Genomic DNA, 24,186 nt, shown 5'->3' with positions numbered 1-24,186 from the left:
GCCACTGAGAACACGGTTGTATTTTACAAGGGCTATGCTTACTAAAAGAATATTGCACTGACCAGCTAAGAACAACACTGTACTGCAGACCAACACGTGTGAAGGACAATGGGCTGTGTCACATACCAATTTATCTTCAGTGATATTTTAATTCTAAAGTGAACCAAACAACAACTTGGATAGTACTTATTTTAAAGGTACATGGTCATTCCATAATTTCATGAAGATTTTATCCCGTTTATAATAAAATCTCTCTTTTCATTTCACCCTTGTTTTTACGCCATTAGTAACAGAGTTGGGATTTCTTTTTCACAGAGCTTGAAAACAAATTTAGACCATTAAAATTGTACCAGAGAGCCTCCTTTAGTTTTGTGAACTGCTTTGGAATAATCCTGGGAGCTTGATAAAGGATAGGAAGAGACCCTTAAACAGCCAGGTATTAAAAAGAAGTAGCAGCTCTGCTGGGAACAAGAACCCAATAAATCTGGCAACAGGAATTTTTTAAAAAAAATCATTGTCTGCCATCTAAATTTTCAATAGAAAATCCCAGACGTTCATGGTCAATTACGGTGCTCCAAACGGTAACCGTTAGGGTCTGTCTCCACGGCAGTCGTGGGGTGTGACTGCCGGTCCTGGAGACATGGCTGAGCTAGCTTTAATCTAGCTTGCTCGGGGACGGGAGCAGCGAAGCTGTGGTAACCCAGACTCCAGCACCTGGACAAGCCCACCTGGACCTCACGTGGCTGGCGCACACTGCCACAGCTTCACTGCCCCGTGGCTGCAATGTTGACACTCTGTGTTGGCCTGCCGTGCTCTCTCACTCTCACCCCTTCCTTTAGTTTAACAGAACGAGTGTGTGTGGCAGAGTTCAGAGTTGTGTCCAAAGACTATAAGGGTTGGCAGGACTTAAACCCAGGCTGAAGAGCTACCAGGCAACCAACCTCCCCACGCTACTGCCTGGCAGCAGCTGTAACCTGGCCTTTCCATGAGACCCCCAATCCACAGAGGTTGCATGCCACGAGAAGTTTTCCCTCTTGTGATATGACTGAGTGATCCTTGACTGACCGAGTGATCTGGCTCCTTGATCCAATAGAAGACCATAGAAGTGTCCAGGCAACAATGAAGACCTCTAGCTAGCTACCACAACTGCCCTGCTTCTCTATTTCCAAGCTCCTAGTACTGACCTGGGCTCTGACTTGCATTTTGACTCCTGATGAACCCCTAAAGCCCCAACATGGCCCCTGATAGCTGGTATTGACCCTCAGCCTGATCCCTGACTCTGTCTCCAGCTCTGACCCTTGGCTTGACTCCTGACTCAAACTCTGGCTTGACCCTCAGCTTGACTCTTGATGCTGATACTGGCTCTGAACCCTGTCTACAGGTCCTGGCTCCCAAGCTTCTGCCACTAGTCCTGCCTACCTTTGCCCAGGATCCTGGCAGAAGTTAATGGGACTATTCCTGTGCTTAAAGTTAACTATGAGGGTGAGTATTTGCAGGACCAGTTAGGTTTAGTGTTGCAAAATTGCTCCCTCGTTTTTATTTAATCTTTCCTCAAGCATTGACTTTAATGGACATTTGCAAGCATTTGGCCCATTGCTTTTTAAAATAATATAATGTAGCAAGGGGTATATGTTAAACTATGCATTACAGGAGACCTGAGTTCTATTCTACTATCTGTCACTGCCCTGTTGGGAGATGATGGGAAAGGCACTTCACCACTCTGTGCCTCAATTTCCCCATCTGTAAAATGGGGATAATGACTCTGTCCTCCTTTGTGAAGAATGTTGAGGTCTACTGAGGAAAAGCACTAGTTAAGAGCGAAGGATCAATCATCATCACTGTTAGGATATGTTCAATAACATAATCCGACATTTGCCTAATAACCTGAATGGTTTTAACATCTCCCTAGCAAACATCAAACAGCCCATGTTGATACTGCATGGAACCCAATCTAAAGTCTGTACAGTAGACTCTAAACCAGCAAGCAATTTAAAATATGTAGAGACAATTATACAGAGCAAATGAGGGTTACCCAGCTGGATACTTCAGCATCACGCTATAGAGGTGCCCTTAGGGGTCTGACTTCAACACATGAAAGAAATAAGTCTAATAAGGAAATCCTTTACCTACCCCATTTTAAATGCTTCTCACATCTCCCCAAAATCCATTAATCCCTCTTTCACTTAATTACAGTCACTTCATTAGGACAAAGTAAACATGGTAACAACCGAATAATGAAGGAAACACAGTAACAACCAAATAATGAAGTCAGAGCAGTGAAGCAGTCTTAGTTTTACACAATACATCCAGCCCCACCTCATACTTCGGTTCAGACTCCAACTTCAACACCAGGTGCCACAGAACGTCCCAGACCATGCAGGGACAGACACTGCACCTGTCAGCGTAACCCGGGTCAGAATCTGGACCAAGAAGTATAAATTCAGACCCACAAAGAACTATCCTGTTGGGGGGAATTTACAGATAAACCAGATTTCAATATAAATCCATTATTCTCTTCATGTGCATTTTCTTACCCTTAGTTGCTAATTACCAAAGCTATTTGTGTTTAAATGAGCATTTTCTCCGTCATTACCCGTCTCTACCTTCTCTTTAATCCTGCTGTTAATATGTGCTGTGTTTCATCAGCATTATTTCTCTGACAGGCTGTCAGACTAATTTTCCCCACACTCAAGGTTCAGAGCTTCAGTTTTGGTTAAGCAACTGAGTTTAGATGCTTATTTAGATGAACCACATGCAAACTTTTCAAGTGAGCAGAACTGGGCTGACAGTCTGATGAGCGGAATCACAATTTGCAACAGTCTATCCAGAATCTGTGCTTTTCAACTACTGTCTGTGTTTTTACCAACACTTTATAGGAAGTAGAAAGGAGCGAGAAGGTAAATGGATCTGTCCATGCCAGGAAAAGCCATTCTGAAGATGGACACTGATTGCATTTTCGAGAATGGCTTCCAAGAACAAGTAAACAGCATTATAGGTCTGATTGGCTTTTTTCTTGTTTTTAATGTACCATCAGAAAATGGCCAAGCTACAATAATATCCTTAGAAACCTGCTTCCATTTGCAAAACAACAGTTGAAACAACTCGTTACATATTGAAAAGAGAGTCCGGAAAATATCAAAATAAACCACAGCCATCGCATAGGCTGGGGTTTGCAAAGTTGCTTAAGGGAGTTAGGCAGCCAACTCCCACCAAATTTCAACAAGGCTTCAGTGCATAATTCCCCTAGGCTCATTTGAAAATCTCAACCATGAAGTCCACATCTGTGGAATACAAAAAGAAAAGGAGTACTTGTGGCACCTTAGAGACTAACCAATTTATTTGAGCATGAGCTTTCGTGAGCTACAGCTCACTTCATTGGACTAACACGGCTGTTACTCTGAAATCTGTGGAATATAAACACTATGCCAGTGGCTCTCAAGCTTTTCCATACTGGCACTGAGACCTTTTCCAGACCTCCATCCCGCCAAATCCCTCCCCCATCTAGTCATGACCCTTCTGCAAAATGGACTCCCTCCCCTCTATTTAGTAATATGGGAAGGGCAGGGTGGTTGCGACCTCCCGACACATGTTTGTGACTCCCCGGTTAGGAATCCCTGCACTACATTATTGGCCCAACTCTCACTGCACACACAACTGTCATTTGCATTCCCTACCTCCTTCCTCCTGGCCTGCCTGTCTGCCATCCGCCAGCCCCACCTTTGGAAATCATCCAGCATGTAACCACTACACTATAAGGTCTGACCTGAAAGCACTTCAGTTCACTTTAGCTTTAAGCATGTGAGCCGTTCCACGTGCTTCAAGTTAAGCATGTGCCTAAATGCTTGCAGATTTGGGAACTAAGGCTCAGAACTGCAAAAGCAGAAAAATGTGGGCAATAAATGACTGTGCAACAAATTAAATCTGCTTGTAAATATTGCATCATATGTCACCTTTGCAAAATCACTTAATATTTATTTGGCGTTATTGCACAGTCTGCTAGGAACAGCAACGGTGCGCAAAATGGGTCTAAAAGCACCCCAGCCAAATCAGCAAGGGAGATGAATGTTGAGAAGTTTGGTCTGCTTTAGGGGCTTTTTGTTGTTGCTGCTTAGATTTCTTTTCCTTTACCTCGTGATGGTAGATGTCCAGGATCCTCTCCAATGACAGCTCCTCGAAGTACAGTCTGTCACACTCATCAAAATCTGTGCTCACTGTCTCTGGGTTGCAATTCACCACAGCGGTCTTGTAGCCCAGCTGACGCAGCGTGCGGATGCTGGAGACAGCACACCAATCAAACTCCACGCTGCTGCCTGTCAGGAGGAAGAACAAGAAGAGTAAGAGGGAGAAGAATGCAGTAACAGCAGGGAGTACAGACAAACACTTATGGCAGCCACGCTTAAAGGAAAAGAACAACATCACTTGTCAGGTCAGGCCAAGAAATCTAACTGCCCTTGCGTGGTAAGGGTACGAGCCCTTAAATATAGGTTCTCAAGCGTAACATGTGCATTGGCTCAGCTGCTCAGGAAAGACAGGCCTCCATCATGTCTGTCTGACAGCATGCATGCAGGTACACTTGTCCATCTTAACTGGCCAACTGCTGCTGCTTTCCAATACACGCACTTTGTCTGGAGAGCCTTTAAGCCAAGAGGCATAAGCTAGGAGGTGCCTAACTTCACTGGGCAGTATTAGTTGTGATTTATCATTTATTCCATAAAGTACAGAAGTGCTATAAAGAGGAGGAAAAGCGTATATCTACAAAGATACTGTTTGAAAGAAAAAGCAAAATGATAAGGAGAGTGTGTGTTTGTTTCTTCCCCCCTAGCTCAGTGGTTTGCAACCTTTTTTCCATGTGTGGACCCCTGACAAATTTCTAATGGAGATGCGGACCCCTTTGGAAATCTTAAACGTAGTCTACAGACCCCCAGGGGTCCACGGACCACAGGGTGAAAAGCACAAGTCTAGAGAGCAGAACACTTTTAGTTTACATGTTGTTTAGTTAACAGACAGTAAGTCTGATTTTCCATTCGCTTGCACCTCATGTAGTCAAATTAGAATGGGAACATTTTACAGCAGGGGTGGGCAAACTTTTTGGGCCGAGGCCCACATCTGGGTATGAAAATTGCATGGTGGGCCATGAATGCTCATGAAATTGGAGGTTGGGGTCTGGGAGGGGGTGAGGACTCTGGCTGGGGGTGTGGGCTCTGGGGATGAGGGGTAGTGGGTGCAGGAGGGTGCTTCACGCTGGGACCGAGGGGTTTGGAGGGCAGGAGGGGGATCAGGGCTGGGGCAGGGGGTTGGGGTGCAGAAGGGAGTCAGGGGTGCAGGCTCCGGGCGGTGCTTACCTCAAGCAGCTCCCAGAAGTAGCTCCTATGTGGTGGCGCAGCCAGGCACCTCTGCGCGCTGCCCTATCCATGAGCACCGTCCTTGCAGCTCCCATTGACAGCAGTTCCTGGCCAATGGGAGCTGCAGGGATGGCGCTTGGGGTGGGGGCAGCGTGCAGAGCCCCTTGGCTGTCCCTACGTGTAGGAGGCGGAGGGGGGACATGCCACCGCTTCCAGGAGCCTCATGGAGCAGGACAAGCCCCTGACCCCACTCCCTGGTGGGAGCTCGAGGGCCAGATTAAAACATCTGGTGGGCCAGATGTGACCTCTGGGCTGTAGTTTGCCTACCCCTGTTTTACAGCAACTCTGCCCTATGGTGTTAATGACTAAATAAGACGCAGGTCAATGAAGAAGCATGCCTGTGGTGTCCAGTGGCTAGTATTACATACATTTCTGAGCTACAATGTGTAAGTGGCTCATCATAAACAGAGAAAGATGTGTCTTCAAATTTAAGGAACATCGTAAGATTGGTATGCTTATGATCTATTCAAAAAGAGCTTGAACTCAACCTGAGTTACACGATCGTTAACTATATGTATGGTTATTTTATATATAATTGTGTTACAATTTCTGTACGAAATTCAAACAGCACAGAATTGCTCTTTCCACAATATCTAGTAACATACAGGTCACTCACTGATGGACACACAATTAAATTTCCACGTTCCTCTCAAGCTAGAATCTTGAGTGAACTGCATGTTTCATTCATTCATTGTGGGCTGTTGAGTATAGAAAAAAAATCCCCAAATTGGTACTGGACCTTTCCAACAGAGGTCACCGAAACATCATCAGCCATTTTAATTGAATTTCAATTATTCAAGTGTCCTTACATTTACAGGAAGCCCAATTTTGAGACATGAATGTCATTTGTGGTCAGCATTTCAATGTATTGGATTTAAACCTGGAAAATCGCAGAATGTGTGCAAGTATATTCCAGGCACATCCAGGAATTGCCATGTCCAGCTGCAGAGGGCCTGCAGCCAATTAGTAATACTGATAAGCACCCGTGAAGAGGTCCACTAGTGTAAGCAGTCAGTCAATGTATTTGTGCCAGTTTACATCATATCTTAATTTGGCACCTTATATTTATCAAAATGACAACAAGACAAACAAAAGTTTAGGAGCATGGGGCACTGTTTAAAAATACACAATATAACCTCGTCGTTTTTTAATTACTCTTGACTTGTGCATGTTGTCACAATTATCTTGCACAGAACAGGTCCACAGTTTCTAAACAGAAAGCTTTTTCCCATCAAAAATGGCCTTTATTTTAAAACAAACTTCCTGTGTAAAATTGTTGGCATTATCAATATTTTGTTTTTTCACAAAATTTTCTGAGAAATGTTTCCCAATATTTTGATACAAAGATGTACTGAATCATTATCGACATTTCTGGTTTACCTAAAAATCAGCTGTCGAGAAGAAAATGTGGGTTTGGGGAACATTTTTTAATGATTTTTACAAAAGTTTTGATTTGAAATTTCAATTTCAAATATTGTAGAAATGTCTGTGAAAGAAACAGGAGATTGATCCATTTTAAATCAAGAGAAATGGAAACAATTCTGAAATTTTCACAGACACACTCTTCCCATTTTTGACCAGTTCTAGTCCTGCAAATATAAGAATGTGGAGAAAGCTAGATGGATCTCACTGAATTACAACTTCTCTTTGATTTTACGAGAGACAGCATATGAAACTACAAAACTGCCTTCCAAGGATTAGTAAAGAAGAAACTACCACCTCAGTCATTGCACTAGGAAAAGGTATTCAGAAGTGCAAGTAATCAGTCCCTGCATCCCCATGCTTTAAGCTTTCCTTTGCTTTTACTGGAGATGATCATGCTTTTTTCTAAATGACAAAACATAGAGGATCAAGGTCAGGACCATGCTCTTTATCCAAAATAATAACTAGTTCTAGGTGAATACTGCAAAATAGTTTCCTCAAATATTTGCTTGAATTGTTCAACAACATTGCAGCCCTTTTGTGTTTACTTTCTGCTAATATGTTTACTGACAGGAATGCTCATAGATACAGCAAATAAAAGAGAATACTCCTGGAGAATTAATTCTGATTTCATTCATCTGAATATTCACATTGTAAACCTGATTTGAAGAGCTATGATCCTCGAATCAGGGACCTGAAACATACCATGTGACTTGCATGTCCAAACAAAACTAATCAACATAGTCTGAATTTCAGATATTGACGGCTTTCAGCAAACTTCTTGTGAATGACTTATAGACCAAACATTGCACAGCAAATATTTCTGAATAGGGAATAAATGTTAATAATTGCAAGCTGTTCGGGGACAAGTCATCAACAGAAGAAGTGGTGAAAATTACCAAATTACTCACTGCAAGCTATTGGCCCAGCTCAAAGAATTACAAAAAACAAGTATTTTTCTATTATTATCACAGTGGTCTACTGAAACAGCACACTTAATCCTCCAAACAAGAAGGGGCTGAACACAACCATATACTATCATCAGCATAAATAAGGATTTATCAGCTGGCGCACGTGCATTCAAACTATCCTAGGTGTAACAGCAATGAATTTGGATACAAGATACTAAATTCCAAGAGCCTTAATGTTAGCTGTAAATAAGAAATAAAAAACATCTCCATGGAAATCACCGATAGGTGTTATGATCCAGTTACAGCTGAACAATAACAAGAAGGCTCCTTTTTTATTTCCAGAGCATGAAATAAAGTCTCCAAGCAAATGGAAAAGGCAAGCTCTGTATTTGGAATTCACATGCTATATACTGTGTCCTTGCAGGTTTTGTTACCATTGAAAAGTGTATCAAATGAACCACAAGAATTCCCAGGATGGCTTTAGTGTGGAAGGGGACAGATTTACCTATGTGATATGGTCCACAGCCCAACACCATCATTCCATGGTCATCAAATTTTACATCATTCTCCTAAGGAAGAAGGGAGAGAAGTCATGAGGAGCTATACCCAGCAGCCCTTACTCTGTGTTTATGAGAAGAAAACATTTCTAATGCTCAGCCCATATCCAAAAGCAAGGCACCCAGCGCTCGAGTCTGATCTCATTTACTGCAGTGTAAATCAGGCAAAACTCCATTCAAGTCAGTGGAGTTATACCTCAATGGGACGAGGCCCTCAGATTCTGCTGGCCTTAAGTACTATAGTCGATGTGGATCTCTACAGTTTCGGAAGAACAAATGTCAGTCCCATTATTCAGTGTAGGATTCTTTCTTAAATTATAATGATTTGCTGCTAACAACCTGAAAAGGTGACTCACAAGTGCAGGAAGAAGCCCCACAGAAGGCACCATACAACAAAATAACAGTAAGAGACCCTTCCTATCCTGTGGTCAGCCCAGAGCACCTGTGCTTGGCACTTGATGCTACAGCACAAGAGACCCGGGTTTATGTCTGTGCATGGCCTTTCACTCAAGGAAGCTGGCTACAAAGAGGAAATTTGAGGGAGAAGGAAAAAGAGAAAATCCCCTGAGGAGGAGCAAGGGGATAAAGTCTTCAGTGGAAGATGTGGAAGTGAAAAATAAGACAGACAGCTAATGAGGAAAGGGTTATGCCGGTTTGACAGAATGACTTAACATATTCTATTTCTCTGGAAGTATTTACCACACATTGCAGTCACAGTTCAGACTACTAGGGAGCTAACGTTTCCTTTGCTATTTTCCTAACAGTTACATGACCGAGTAAAGCTAGGGTAGCTATGAATAGCCCATAGTTTTCATAAAGATTTCCATCATGCAGGATATTCAGTGGCCAATGGATTGGTGGGCCTAATTTCTCGGGGATGGGTTGTCTGCAGCGTTCCCTCTAATTTTTGACAGGCCGTGTGCCCAAAAAATTTCTTCTGTGCCAATTTTTGACAGGCCATGTGCACAAAAAATGTCTTCTGTGCAAATTTTTGTGCTTCAGTGCAAATTTTTGTGCACGCCCTGTTTCGCTGTGTGCGCAGGGTTTAGGATCTGTGTGCACACGCACACAGCTTAGAGGGAGCAGTGGTTGTCTGCATCACAAAACAGCCAGCGACAAGGACCCTGATGGCCCCCTGATTGGCAGATTCAGCAGAGAAGCCAAAGATTGAATAGCCCCTGGATCATAAGATATGGATCCACTCCCCCACAGAGGGCCTAAGGACTGAGGCACATTGGTGGGGCGTTGTGGGGAAGCTGTTGGAGTGCACACTATGCCCATTCTGCAGTGAGAGACCTCAAGTGCTGTCAGTAGAGAACCTTCCAATTAATGCACCGAGTAAATGTTTAGGAAGAAGAATGCTCCAGCCCTGCTCAAATGGGACTATGCATAATGCCATCTGAAACAGTCACCAGCTATAGAAAATGAGCATTAACTGAAAGGGCTCTAGAGAATCTAACCATGGAAGAAGGAGAGACATTAGAATATGCTGAGGCCATACTGTAGCATTTGACACCACCTACCTCCCCGTTGTATGTGACATAGAGGTAGTTCGTTACTGCAGGGTATTCTGCTGCCAGTGTGTCAATCTGTAAAGGGGGAACATTATGAATCAACAGGTGCAAGATTTTTTTTCTTTTGTTTCCCATTTTGCATTTCTATCCAGCCACTCACTCGCTGCTTTCCAGCCACTCCCTCGCAGAAAGAGAAGGTAAATTAGCAGTTCTGATGCCCTTCTTTCACAGTCTGACTTCCTTCCCTTGTGTCCCTAGCTTTCAAGTCAATCCTCTCCTCCACATGAGACTCCTTTGTTTCCCTCTCACACTGCTCCCTCCACACGCCAGCTTTCCCTCCCACACTGCCTATCCATGCACGCTGCCAAGCTCCTTTAGGGAAAGGCATCGTGGTCCAGAGACATTCTCCATGGTAAATCCATCCTCTTGTCCCTCTGCACTCCCCTCTCCTTCTAACTATCTTTACTTCTCCTCCACGGGTGAATCTTGTGCTGCCATCTGTTTCATTAGCACAGAATGAAGCTAAATGCAGGTTAAGTGGAACACTTTATTAAACCCTGCGCATTGCATCCAGCCTAACTCCTCTTCCTGTTCCACTGATGTCCTATCGACGACAGCCCCCCACAGAACATCGGCCCACTGCCTCCAGTTCCACTTATCCTGACGCATCCTCCGCTAGTAGTAGTTCTCCAACTTTGAGGCTGCACTGCACTCTAACTGCCCTCACCAAGTTCACCAGGGACCTTGGGGTGCTTTTCTGTTCTTATTGCTGATCTGCCGGCTGCCTCTGAAAGAATTAGTCACTCTCACTTCCACGGGGAGCACAAACACTCTGTTCTTGAGGATCATCATGACCACGGATGGTAGAAATATTCACTAGCAGTCGTTATAATGTAGCCCCTCCCTTGGTTAGTTTCTTCCAGTGTATTTTTTGCATGTAGATATTCACCAGACAGCCTGGAGGAATAATTTTCAGACTGTGGGTGGTTCACAAACTATTTCCATCAACTGTTTCCCTCTCGTTCTACATAGCATACGGTTGACGATCCATAAGTCATGTGCTGTTGTTACAGCTACCAGAATGGATAGCTGAAACAAGGAGCATAATGAACAGGGAATACCAATAAAGCACTGCCGGGATGAATTTTACATGCTAAAACTCAAGAAATTTTCTAGATTATTAAATATTTTCATGAATACCCATCGGCTGCCCAAACACTAGTGAGGAATGAATAAAATGACTGTATGTTATTAGCACCATATAAGTGTCTGCCATTCATTACTATTATTATGGAATGTATTTGCAAGACTTGGCAAGTCTGCCTAGACCAGGTGAGGACAAGAAAGGAAAACACCAGCTGGGGAGCAAAAGGATATTTGGCATCTGGTTTTGGGCCTACGGATGCAGATGGGCCCTCCAAGCACTTTCAAGAACATTCAATGATTTTTTTTCTAAGGACAAAAACCAGTTGCTAGCACTTGAGTATCAGCATCCCTTAAACGAAAGGCGAAATGACAATGGAACACCTATGAAGCACTTATGACATCGTCATGAATACCAGATGAACTCATTATGTTCAGTGCTATCACAATGAATACCAAAGGAACCCTTAATGATGGGACACTTAAAATAAAGCATTTCCCTCTAAAAAGTTACTACCAAGAGCAAACAAGCTAGCTATACTTTTCAAGGTCACAAGGCGGTGGGTTAGCAGTGGTGCTTTCAGCCTTTTGCATTTTACTGCAGCTATAGGGCAAGGTTTCAACCCAGGCCACTCAAAAGAAGTGTCTCTCTCTTTGGGGGCTGAGAAAGGAATTGTATTCTCACTTTCCTTCCACTGTTGCCAGCTGCTGCATTAAGGGCTGCAGAACAGGACCAAGAGCTGGGGGAGAATAAGATAGAAAGGTAAAATCTTGACTCCATTAAAGTCAATGCCAAAACTCCTCTTGACTTCAGTGGAGCTTGCTTTCCTATATTGTTCCTACCAGCCTATTAACCTCATGTCTCCTCCATCATCACAGGTCCCCAGACCCCCAACCCAACGGCAGTGTTGCCAAAGCAGACATGCTTCATACTGTACCTGTTTCACTGAAGGCTTTATGTTGTTCTTCAGCCTCAGCTCCCGGGTCTGGGCCTCAGTCACTCCAAGGCATTTCCCAATCTGCTTATCTGAGAAGCCGATCTGTTTGGCCCTCCTCATTGTTTCTTCTGGAATTGACTCACTGGGATTAAATATAAGACACACACAGTCCTTTCGATAACAGATGAGCATGTGTGAATCTGTGTCTGCCATGTGGTACCCAGAGATGGCCACTGCTGGACCATGTGTGTTTACAGGGAAGACGGCGGAGAAGAGATGGGCTCAGCTAACAATAAGCCATCAAATCCTTGTCTTACACACAAGAGACTACCTCTGTATGTCCCCTGCAGACAACTACTCGATAAAGCATATATGCACATCTGGGCGGCTGGGATTCAAACCCTTTTCTTTCAGCAGCAAAAGCACCATTCTGAACTAAAGGACAGCTCCCCTAGCTAATAGCCCCATCCCCTCAGCCGGCAAGCCACTAGAAGGCCACATCACACTCATACACACAAAGCCAGTCCAGCATAATATTAACTGAACAGATATCTCACAGGTGCCTGTTCCCCATCTTCAGGTTCAGGGTATCCAAAATCTCCCACCCACACCCGATTCTACCACCAACTTCACTCTGGTTTGTCTTTTTTTCTCCCATTGTAAATTTAAAAACATAGGAATTGCCAGACTGAATCAGACCCAAAGTCTGTCTAGCCCAGAGTCCTGTCTCTGACAGTGGTCAGCACCAGATGATCGAGAAGAACGTGCAAACACCTTGAAGGAGGTGGTTATGGTATAACCTACTCACCAATGGAATTTTCTCCTAACCCATCAGTCCACGGTTGATTTATACCCTGAAGCATGACAGTCTATATACCTTTAAACAATCACTCATCCTAGATATATAAAATGGCGAGTCCTTAGCTAAACATTTAGTCTCCATGCTATCAAGTGATGACGAGTTCCACAGGCTAATATGCCGAGGTAAACATTTTCTTCTGTCAATTTCAAATGTGTTCCTTTTCACTGAACTTCTCTTCCTTCTTGCATTAAGAAAGATGATAAACAGGCACACCCAATTTACCTTCTGTATCCCATTCATTATTTCATATTTAATTTCAACAAGATTTCTCAGCATCCCCTAGGTTTAATTCTTCTCTCTCCTTTTTTGCTCTTTTCAGACATCACATATTTTGGTACCTTCACCAAGTCCCCTATGCTCTGGCCACCTCTGCACATCCCCAGCTGAACTGCATGTGTCTTGCCAGCTCTCTTTTTTCATTTTTAATCTCCATTCCCATTTTTCTCCCTCCTCTATCAGCTTATGTTTCTTTCTTTGCCTCTATCTGTTGCTGTGGTAAAGCTTCTATTCTCTCTCTGGTTTCTAAGCTACCTTTTCTAAGCTAAGCTTTTGCAAACCATAAAAAAGCCTACATACTTTTATCAGCACTTCTGTTTCCATATTCATTGCCAAGAGCATCCTTGCTTGCCCAATAAATCAATATTTTATATGCAAGCAAGCACTGAATCAGGAAAGAGGAAATGATTAACAAATAAGCTATTTTCCTAAATCAGAGCTTTTGAATTATTGTCCTTGGCTTTGTAGTATTTTTAAATAAATATCACTGTGTTATCTGAGGGGGAAGAGAGGCGGGAAGTCTCATTTACTGGAATGCTTCCGAAAGCAGAAAGGCATTGGACTGGATTTGTCACTCACACCGGTTTAAATAACAAGCTGCTCAATTCACTCCATTGGAGTCTGACTGATAAAAAACAGGTGCAAGTCACAGGAGAGTCAAAGCCCATGGTTTGGATTCTAATCCCTGATCAGACACTTAAGTATTTCAATGAGAGTTTGGCACCTATGTGCCTTGAAAGATCTGGGCCTTACCCCATTTGTTACTTGCCCAAAGCCACATCTCACTTCCTCAGTTTCCCCATCTGCAATGTGGTGATAATATGACATACCTGTCTCATAAGGGAGTTGGGATTCGCTAGTTAATATTTGCATAGTTTTAAAGATGAAATGTGTGGTATAAATGCTACACATTAGAGTTACAGTGAGAAATTCATTCCATAGTGAAAGTAGAGCTTGGGGGCTCTGTCTTGCTGGCAGAGGGCTGAGCACGGGAATACCACCTTATATCCTTCAAAGTCTGCTAATACTCCTCTCCTTATTTCTCACTGTAGAACACTATTGTTTCCTAGTGTCGAGAGAGAAAGGGCCTGATCCAACACCCACTGATGTTAATGGAAAGACTCCCATTGACTTTACTGGGTTTGGATTTGGTCCCATATGCATAGAAAATTCCCAGGGAATGACCCACCGCTGCTGCATCTCAATGGATTTATTAAGGTCCAATTTCCCCTAGATTATCTTCCCTCTCCAGTGCAATACTCATTGGTTCACTTTGGGCTAGTTCCATTTCCTAAGCATCCCCATTGCTTTCAGCGGAAGGGCAGGCCATACAGCAAGATCTGCATATGGCACTGCTGGATTCAGGCTTGAGACCCATTTGTGTGTATGCAAACAGAAATTCTTGGGGCAGTAGCTTAATATTTCATGTGCCCATGAAGTCGCACAGACACGCAAGGCTGTAATGCTTTCCCAGAAGGGAAGAGGGCCAAAAACGTCTGTCTCTTCTCTGGCAAAACAGACGCCCAGCCTCACTAGCAATTAGCGAGGACACATCTGAGTTTGATTCATCGCTTAGATTCTGTTTTACCTAAGTATGAGTGAGTGGACCTGACCCCAAGAAAATGAGCTGGTTGCTGCATGCTCTCTCTGCTGTCTCCAGAAGACACGGGGCGGGCTGCCATTTGATTACTGACAGAGAAAGAAAATTGCCTTCATTTGCAGCTTGCTTCAATTCAGCTTTTTTTATATCTCATCATAATGATACCCTCCCCCCCCCAAAAAAAAACAAGCCTGTAAATCTGAAGACATGACTCATTAGCCCTGGGCTAGTGACTTAGACAAGGGTTGAACTCTTATTCGTCAAACAAGAAGATGACTAATTTTGCGCGGGATGACATGAGTGACTAGCTAATTTGCCGTACCTGTGGGGAATGAGATAGTATCTTTTCTTATCATCTTTAGAACCCCATTTTGGGGTGCTCTGAAGAGATATCACTTCCGGGAGACTAGCGATGAAAAGGGATTTCAGTGTAGTTAATAAGCAAGATGCCATGAGAGCCTCATATCAGACAGTGTTCAACAAGGCAAAATGAATGTCGTGTTTTCTCACCTCTTCATGCCTTACTGAGTGAACGTAGTATACAAAGGAGAGTATGTATAGTAAGTGGATACAGAGAGAGATGGGTGGTATCCTCACACCATTCAGGTTAATAGACGTTTTGCCTCTGACTTCATTGGGGCCAAAATTTTACCCTAAAAGTGGGCATGTGCTAATACCCTGAGTTAAAACACCCTCCCCCCCACAAATATTGGGAGGTGGTTGAAATCTGGGTCCAGATGAGAACTTTGCAAACAGCCCCTAAGCCAGATTCTGTCACACCAGCTGAGGATCTAGCCCACTGTCTTTAAAATGGGTTGAACTAGACCAGGGGTCGGCAGCCATTCAGAAGTGGTGTGCCGAGTCTTCATTTACTCACTCTAATTTAAGGTTTCACGTGCCAGTAATGCATTGTAACATTTTTAGAAGGTCTCTTTCTGTAAGTCTATAATATATAACTAAACTATTGTTGTATGTAAAGTAAATAAGGTTTTTAAAATGTTTAGGAAGCTTCATTTAAAATTAAATTAAAATGCAGAGCCTCCCCCCCGGCCCTTGGCCAGGACCCGGGCAGTGTGAGTACCACTGAAAATCAGCTTGCGTGCCACCTTTGCCACGTGTGCCATAGGTTGCCTACCCCTGAACTAGACCCTGAATCCAAACTGCTCTGAACTTTAGGTGTTTGGAAACCCAGATCTGAATCCACATTGTGACAGAAAGATACAGTTATGTTTAGATAGATTATGTTTTAATAAAAATAATGCTTAGCACTTATAAATGAAATTACATTTGAGGATTTCAAAGAGCTTGGCAAAGATGGGTTCATCATATCATACCCATATAACAGATGGTGACACTGAGGCACAGCCAGATTAAGGATGCGGTTTTCCAAAGTGCTCAACATTCACCTTACTCTCCTCCCAGTCCCTCACTGGGAAACTCTAGCCTACAGTCTCTCCAATCACTGACTGAAGTCAATGGGGGCAGAGTTAGGCCAATGCTGAGCACTTTGGAAAACCCCAAGTGATTTGGAGAAGATGCTAGAGTGAGTTAAAACCAGGAGAAGATAGAAAATGCAGGTCGGTTGCTGACTCCCCATCTGGTCACCCACCAATGGGACTTCCTGGCCTCCCTTTTTACCTAGAGGTTTTCCTTATTCCATAGATCAAGGGCAAAAAAATCTTCCAAAGATTAAACCTCACCATTTTGTAACCAAGCCTGAAACAACAACTGATAAAGTGGCAGCGATTCTAGACTTTTATAACATTCTCTTTCCCAGTATTATCTTTCACCAAATGACAGTTTGAAGTTTTAGAGCTTCATAGCAGACAATCAGACTTTTTACACACTGCCATAATCATTTAATAGTTACACAGCGCAGCTCTCTTCCCACAAACCTAAATCTCCTGTGTATTTTGCAGTTTATAAACTATATAAGCCTTTGTCCACTCTCTCTCTCGCTCGCTCTCTTTTCAGCTTCCAGTGTGAATTTTCTGTTGTTGTTTTTGTTTAAAATTCTACCCTGTCATCTTTGAAAAGCCATCCACTCACGCTTCCTCTTCAATAATAAATGATAAAAGGAAATGGAATAAATTCCCCTTAATGGGAAATTTTCACCTGGCACAGAGAAACTGGGGAAATCTATTAACTGACTCTAGCAACGCCTGCAGAATTGCAATTACCCAGGGAGCCTGCATGCTTCAGTACGATCCTCTCTTACACTTGACCAGCTTTCGTCTGATCCGCCATCCCAAAAGTAATGCTAAACAAACGTGTCTTGAGAAAGCACCAGCTCTAATGCGAAAATGAGCCATGCAGTTATTGGAGGCAGAGCTTTGGAAATGGGATGAGTATAAAGGGTAGAATACATGTAAAATTCCAAACTTGGACCCTGTGTCAGGGAAGCAGAGAAGGTTTAAGTCCATCCCCATACAAGATAGCACCTTTGGGACTTAATCACATGGTTAAATTTTGCCCTAAAAAAGGAATGCAGTCCTGAATTGGGGCCTGAGTCACTAGCTAACATGAACACTGGGCTTGACAGGATTAGCAGTCCTGCTGCTTGATTTTAGACTGGCATACTGGGCAAAAGGCATATTCCTGACTGCCCTCCCTCGCCGTTCTTCCAAGGTTCAGATCTGTTTCCTTGATTGTTTGACATTTCACAAGATTTAGAATAAGCTGTAATTACAAGCATGAGATCAGTATAAAAATTGTTTGTCTCCTTGCCTCTTCCTTCAAGTAACTTCAAAAGTTACTTATTTTCCTCCCAAGAAAAGCACGAGATGATGGACAAAATGTCAGGAACATTTAGGGAGGCGGGAGACATAAACCAACAAATCTCACTCTCTCAATTGTCTCTCTCTGGATCTACATCTTTAAGGCTCAGCACCCAGGCCCAGTAAATCTCACTGACTTAAGTAATGTGAACCTCCCATTATTTCCTTATACCTAGATGGTTCACATCTAGGATGAAGTTGATGAGCTGCAGGAGCAATGCAGGCAAATACACAGCAAAGAAATGGATTGCAGTCACTATTTCAAATGCCATCTTCTTCCCCAGGTAAGGGATGGACTGATACAATATGGATTATTCCATACATAGCATGCAGACACTAGTGTGTTGAGATGGGGATTCACATCCAAGTGATACAAGTATTTGGGGCTTTGGAGGAAAGTGTGAACCACAAATTTATTTACGACGCCTTTGTAACACAAATGAAATCTCTCTCCCATGACATCCAGCGCAAAGCACGACTGTTAGGTCTGCTTAATCAGTGTACATCACGCAGCCTATACTCATCTCACTTACCGAGTCAAACATTTGCCCCACTGGCTTCCATCCCTGCAGATGCAGTCAGAGAGGAAAGGGGCATACTCGGGCCTTCATACATTCTTTCTAAATAGTTCTGTTGGGGCCAGATCTTCAGCTGATATAAATCAGTGCAGAGTCCTTGAACTTCAGTGAAGCTACTCCAATACACACCAGTGAGGGTGTGACCTATGACCTCTCACCTGTCTAGCTAGGGAACAGGTTAGCCACATGTCTGCAAACTGCAGACAAAATTCATATCTGAAGAGGCCACAAAAATCCATTTTATGACACCCACTTAGAATGAATATGGTTTATTGACGGCCCTTTGATCTCTTTCCTTTGCACTGCCTCAGATTCTGAATGCTGGAGCTAAACTTTAATTTCAGCGGCTGTATTTTGCAGATACTTCTCTGCAGTGTGTTTGGAAATCAAGTCAGGCTTCCAGAAAGCCATTTTCAAAACATACCATTTGCGGTCCCAAGGACATTAGCCTGGGAAAGGGAGTCTCAATAAATAATTTTCTGTTGACTTCTAGAAGCCACTGAGCAGAGTCTTGTTAAAAATGCTTCTCTGGGGCTGGCCCTCTCTGCTGCCCAGTGTGTGCTATTCTGTGTCTGATTACAAGCCACAAGATCTACATTCAGAATCACACTTGCCCACTCTGTGTATGAGAAGATCTGTGTCATAGAAGGTCACATTTGCTAATTCTCACTCGTGAGAGCATGCAGATGTCCAGTGACAAATCCTAAATATCCCCAGCATCTCAGTACAAGTCATTGATCAGCATATTATCAAACGCAAGTCATTGATCAGCATATTATCAAACTTGTGTCATCACGGTCTGCTGGCATTAATAGCACAGCTGTACCTTTCCAAGTAAAATTAATCAAAGAGAAAGAATGACCTGGCGATGAGAGCACAGATCTGGGTTTAATTCTTTGCTCTGACACAGACTCCTTGTGTGACCTTGGGCACATCACTTAATCACTTTGGGCCATCGTTCCTCATCTGTAAAACAGGGATCACAATACTCCCTCTCCCACCTTTTGTCATCCTGGACCATTTAGACTGTAAGCTCTGCACAGGGCAAGATTTCTTACTATGTGTATGTACAGCAACTAGCATCTTTTCACAGATTCTGTGGCTGGATGGGACCAATGCAATCATTTCGTCTGACCTCCTGTATAACACAGGCCATAGAACTTCCCTGAATTCATTCCTGTTTCAACTTAGTGAGGACCAAGGAGACTCTATTGGAATACCAATATTATAATAAACTGCTATCGGAAATAAGGACCTAGAAAATACACCAGCTCCTGTAAGAACCTGTGAGGCATGGCTCACCCCGGCACAACACACCCCTTCTCTGTTCCAACACCGCACAGAATGCCATTGTCACTTCCATGCGAAACTTCACGACCCCGACATTTCAAATGAAAAAAGGGGATGCGGAAGGTCATATTTCAAACCGACGATATCAGCGCCATGAAATTCCTCAGTGCCACGAAACCACCCACAATGAAATGGGGAACAGTTCCAAGGAAACTGCCATGAGAAAATCGTCACCTCTTTCTACTTATTAATAACTCAGACACAGCAGTTGATTTAAACAGGTGGTTGCTGACCTACCAGTGTCCCTTTGAAAGTCTTTTACGGTTCTGAAAAAAAATTTCATCGGACAATAAAAGTAATCCTGTTGGTATTGACAGAGAGACAGATCCTTGGCAGGTGTAAATCCGCGCCACTCCTGAAGCAACTCGGATATGCATCAGCTGAGAATGTGACTCAGGATGTGATGGGTCTGATTTTCAAATCCGCCCCCTCCCCCCATTTTGGGCTCACAAGTAATGTTGAGTACAATTAATTGCAGGCACTGATCAAGCAGCTAGGTAACCAGAATGGGATTTTCAGAGGACTTTAAATAATTTAGAAGCCTGAGTCCTGTTGACTTTCTAAGGGCCTTGTGCTCCCACGTCCTTTAGGTGCTTTTGAAAATTTTCACCCTGAGCTGTCATCATATCTACAGTTAATAGCATTTGGCATACGCTGTTCCTATTAAATGGAGCCTATAGTAACATGGACAGAGCAACAGGAGAGCAAAGTATTGTTACAAACATACACAGTTGGATTTTTCCAACGGCCTGCCCTGTAAACTCAACATGGGCTTTGGAAACCAAGCTGTGTGCTCTCCATTTCTCATATTGGAACCACTCAGAACAATTCCATGACTGGGTTCACGATATAAATGCTCTACCAAAGATGATAACCTTTTCTGGCTCCGTAATGACACACGGTAAGCGATCATTTACAACAAATCACTAAGTTATTGTTGATTAGTTGTACCACAGAGGCACCTAGAAGACCCAACAGACATAAAGGCCCTGTACAGACCCAACTCCTGCATGTCTTCAGCATAATGCACCAGGATAGACTCTTTTTACATGTTGCTTTCTTTGGTTTCGCTCTCCCACCTCCCCAGTTCCTTGGGAGTGTTTGATTAGATTCACCAAGGGCAAGTCATGCCTGACTAACCTAATTGCCTTCTATGATGAGATAACTGGCTATGTGGATGAGGGGAAAGCAGTGGAAGTGTTATTCCTTGACTTTAGCAAACCATTTGATATGGTCTCCCACAGTATTCTTGCCAGGAAGTTAAAGAAGCATGGACTGGATGAATGGACTATAAGGTGGATAGAAAGCTGGCTAGATCATCGGGCTCAACGGGTAGTGATCAATGGCTCCATGTCTAGTTGGCAGCCAGTATCAAATGGAGAGCCCCAAGGGTCGGTCCTGGGGCCAGTTTTGTTCAATATTTTCATTAATGATCTGGAGGATGGCGTGGACTGCACCCTCAGCAAGTTTGCAGATGACACTAAACTGGGAGGAGTGGTAGATATGCTGGAGGGTAGGGATAGGATACAGTGGGACCTAGACAAATTAGAGGATTGAGCCAAAATAAATCCAATGAGGTTCAACAAGGACAAGTGCAGAGTCCTACACTTAGGATGGAAGAATCCCATGCACTGCTACAGACTAGGGACCTAGTGGCTAGGTAGCAGTTGGGCAGAAAAGGACCTAGGGGTTACAGTGGATGAGAAGCTGGATATGAGTCAACAATGTACCCTTGTTGCCAGGAAGGCTAATGGCATTTTGGGCTGTATAAGTAGGAGCATTGCCAGCAGATCGAGGGACGTGATCATTCCCCTCTATTCAGCATTGATGAGGCCTCATCTGGAGTACTGTGTCCAGTTTTGGGCCCCACGCTACAAGAAGGATGTGGAAAAATTGGAAAGAGTTCAGAAGAGGGCAATAAAAATTATTAGGGGGCGGGAGCACATGACTTATGAGGAGAGGCTGAGGGAACTAGAATTATTTAGTCTGCAGAAGAGAAGAAACAGGGGGGATTTCATAGCTGCTTTCAGATGGGTTCCAAACTGGGTTCCAAAAGTGGGTTCCAAAGAGGATGGATCTAAACTGTTCTCAGTGGTATCAGATGACAGAACAAGGAGTAATGGTCTCACCTGGGAGAGGTTTACGTTGGATATTAGGAAAATCTTTTTCACTAGGAGGGTGGTGAAGCACTGGAATGGATTACCTAGGGAGGTGGTGGAATCTCCTTCCATAGAGGTTTTTAAGGTCAGGCTTGACAAAGCCCTGGCTGGGATGATTTAGTTGGGGATTGGTCCTGCTTTAAGCAGGGGGTTGGACTAGATGACCTCCTGAGGTCCCTTCCAACCCTGATATTCTACAATTCTATGCACATTGGCCCTCATCCTCTGCTGATATAAATCAACTTAGATGTACTGAAGTCAGTGAAGCTGTGCTAATGGATACCATGGAGAATCTAGCCCATCAGGACTGATACAAAGCTTTTAAACTGCACTGATCCATTACCAATTCCGTGTGTTGCTTCCCTTTTATGGCAAGAAGTGTGAGGTCATGGACTGATGTGTGACTTGCAGGAGCAGGCCAGTCATGTACTTTGCAGCTCAGTTGTTGGCTGTATGGCTAATAATGTAGCAGTGTAATGGCAATGCTGCACGACACCTACAGTAGAAACAGGGCAGGGGAAGGGCAGATGCTTAGAGGACTGGGAAGAAGTGTGCCAGGGAAACAAAGGAGGCAAATGGAGACATAATGGCAGTGGCAGATCAGATGAGAGCACCCATGCAGGGCGGAGACAGGAGGGTAATCAGGGAGACAGAGTGTAAGGTGCACGTGGACAGGGCACAGTAGACAGGATGGTGGGGGCACTGGCTGTTGGGTGGGGATGGGGACACACAGCAGCGAACACCCAATTCCTTTCCTTTTCCTGCTCTCCCCCTTGGTTTTTGTGCGTGGCGGTTCAGCCTGTGAACCCCTGAAAACATTGGGTAGGCAGCACTCCCTCTGCCTGCCCTCGACCAGCCCCTCCGCTGTGGATTCTTCTCAAGCCAAGCCAACCGTGCAAGCCTTATGGGAAGCCAGGGGCATAATACGAGAAATAAGGAAGGGGAAGAGTGGTGCCCAGACACTGTACCTCGGCAACAGAAGTGCAACATGAAGAGACCTGTATTACCCAGCTGAGCCCCGGGCTAGCTAGGTATTGAGTCGGCGACATATGCTGCTGCTATGCAGCTAAAGCGACAGATAAGCAAACTGAGTTCCAAAGGGGAATGCTGCTTAGCCTAATGGAGCGGCACTCAGGCTAACCCCTGCCTCCCTTTCTTTGCCACACTACAGAGCGCTGCAACTTCCTCGGTCACGTGACTCACGTTTCTATCCTCCCCACCTGGAAAGGGGTTTCTTGCTTCTCAAAAGCCAGTCGTGCTCAGTTATCCTGCCATATCTAGCACGATACAATCCATTATTTCACCACCCTTGGGTATGTATCCTCTCAATATATTCCCTGTCTCTGTGTGCATGTAAATATAGGGCCACGTCCTCAGCCCCACTGCACCACTTGGCGAGCCGATGGAGCTGGACGCCTGAGGATTTCCCCGACAAGAGGGAAGCTCTACGGTATCTTCCCCTTGCAGACCTTGGTGTATGAAGCATGGCTGGTGGCGGGGGAAGAGGGCAGAGACAGATGACTGCTATGCCCTGGCAACTACTGGCTGGTGGAGCAGCCATTTGGTGGCTAACAGCTAGAATGAGATTGCTCTAACTTGCACTGATGGGGGGAAGCAGGGGAGCTGAACCTGTCCTTGGCTGGCCCAAGGAAGCTCAAATATGACATAAAACTGCCTTTACCCTTCTCTTAGGTCCTGCGTTGAGTTCATCTCACTCAGACGTGAGGCCTAGGGTTATACGATATCGCAATGTATTTGTGTATAAAACACTCACCTCCCTTTCTGTGTGACTTTAGAAACATGCAGATCACAGGCTGCCCAGAGCCACAAAGTTTGGCTGTGAATCCATGTCTAAGGTTCAGTGGGTAGAGCGCTGGATTGTGACTCATTCTATTCCTGGCTCTGCCATTGCCTTGCTGGGTGACCTTGGGCAAGTCACTCCACTGCTCTGTGCCTCAGTTTCCCCTGACATCTGTACAATGGGGATAATAATACTGCCCTCCTTTGTAAGGTGTTTGAGACCTACTGCTGGAAAGCACGAGATAAGAGCTGGGCATTGTGATGATGATGATGAACTCATTTGAGTGTTGGTTTGGACCATTATAGAAAGATAAGGATCAACTGCAAGGTCTGGATATTATCATATATTATACACATACATACTGTGTGTGTATATCAGAATATCCATGTAGAGAGAGTCATGTTTGCATAAACACAGAGCTTGCTAATGCAGCTGTGCTTGTAATAACCCGTTCAGCCATTTTTCTGGGTTGTCCTTATTCCCTCTAAAAACGATTATGTCCAATTTGCAAACACTGAATCTTATAGCAGAATGAAAAATAAAGCAAGTAGCTCCAGTGAATACACACATGGAAGACCTGAGCACTGACTAGGAGAAATCTCTTGTTTGCATGCAACAGCTGAGCCAGCTCTCATCCAATAATGGCCGAAAGGGAGGAGGATGGAGAGTGTGTTCTAGTTGTCAACACTCCAACCTGGAAGTCAGTAACACTTTTTGTTCTAGTTCTGCCACTAAATTTCCTCCATGACCTTGGGAAGGTCATTTGACTATGTGCCTCAGCTAATCCATCTATATCATGGGTGCAATAATGTTAATGTACCTATCTCACAGAGGCATTGTGAGGTGTAATTAACTAATGGGCCAGATCGTCAGCTAACAGAAATCAGTTCAGCTCC

General features: G+C 44.0%; 1 protein-coding gene across 1 annotated transcript in view; it reads right to left on the bottom strand.

Moving 5' to 3' along the window:
- The window catches only part of CPS1 (carbamoyl-phosphate synthase 1), a 129,860-nt gene that overhangs the window by 34,647 nt on the left and 71,027 nt on the right, over positions 1 to 24,186 (bottom strand). The window contains exons 22-25 of the mRNA XM_084643769.1: positions 11,888 to 12,029; positions 9,816 to 9,881; positions 8,241 to 8,304; positions 4,129 to 4,310 (exon numbers count right to left, since the gene is read on the bottom strand). Of these exons, the coding sequence (XP_084499895.1) occupies positions 4,129 to 4,310; positions 8,241 to 8,304; positions 9,816 to 9,881; positions 11,888 to 12,029 (454 nt within the window). The remainder of the gene's footprint in view (positions 1 to 4,128; positions 4,311 to 8,240; positions 8,305 to 9,815; positions 9,882 to 11,887; positions 12,030 to 24,186) is intronic.

Source organism: Lepidochelys olivacea, assembly GCF_965140295.1.
Source record: "Lepidochelys olivacea isolate rLepOli2 genome assembly, chromosome: 11".
Taxonomy (NCBI): domain Eukaryota; kingdom Metazoa; phylum Chordata; order Testudines; family Cheloniidae; genus Lepidochelys; species Lepidochelys olivacea.
Note: the sequence above shows the minus strand (reverse complement) of the source record. Positions and strands in the feature narration are given on the sequence as shown.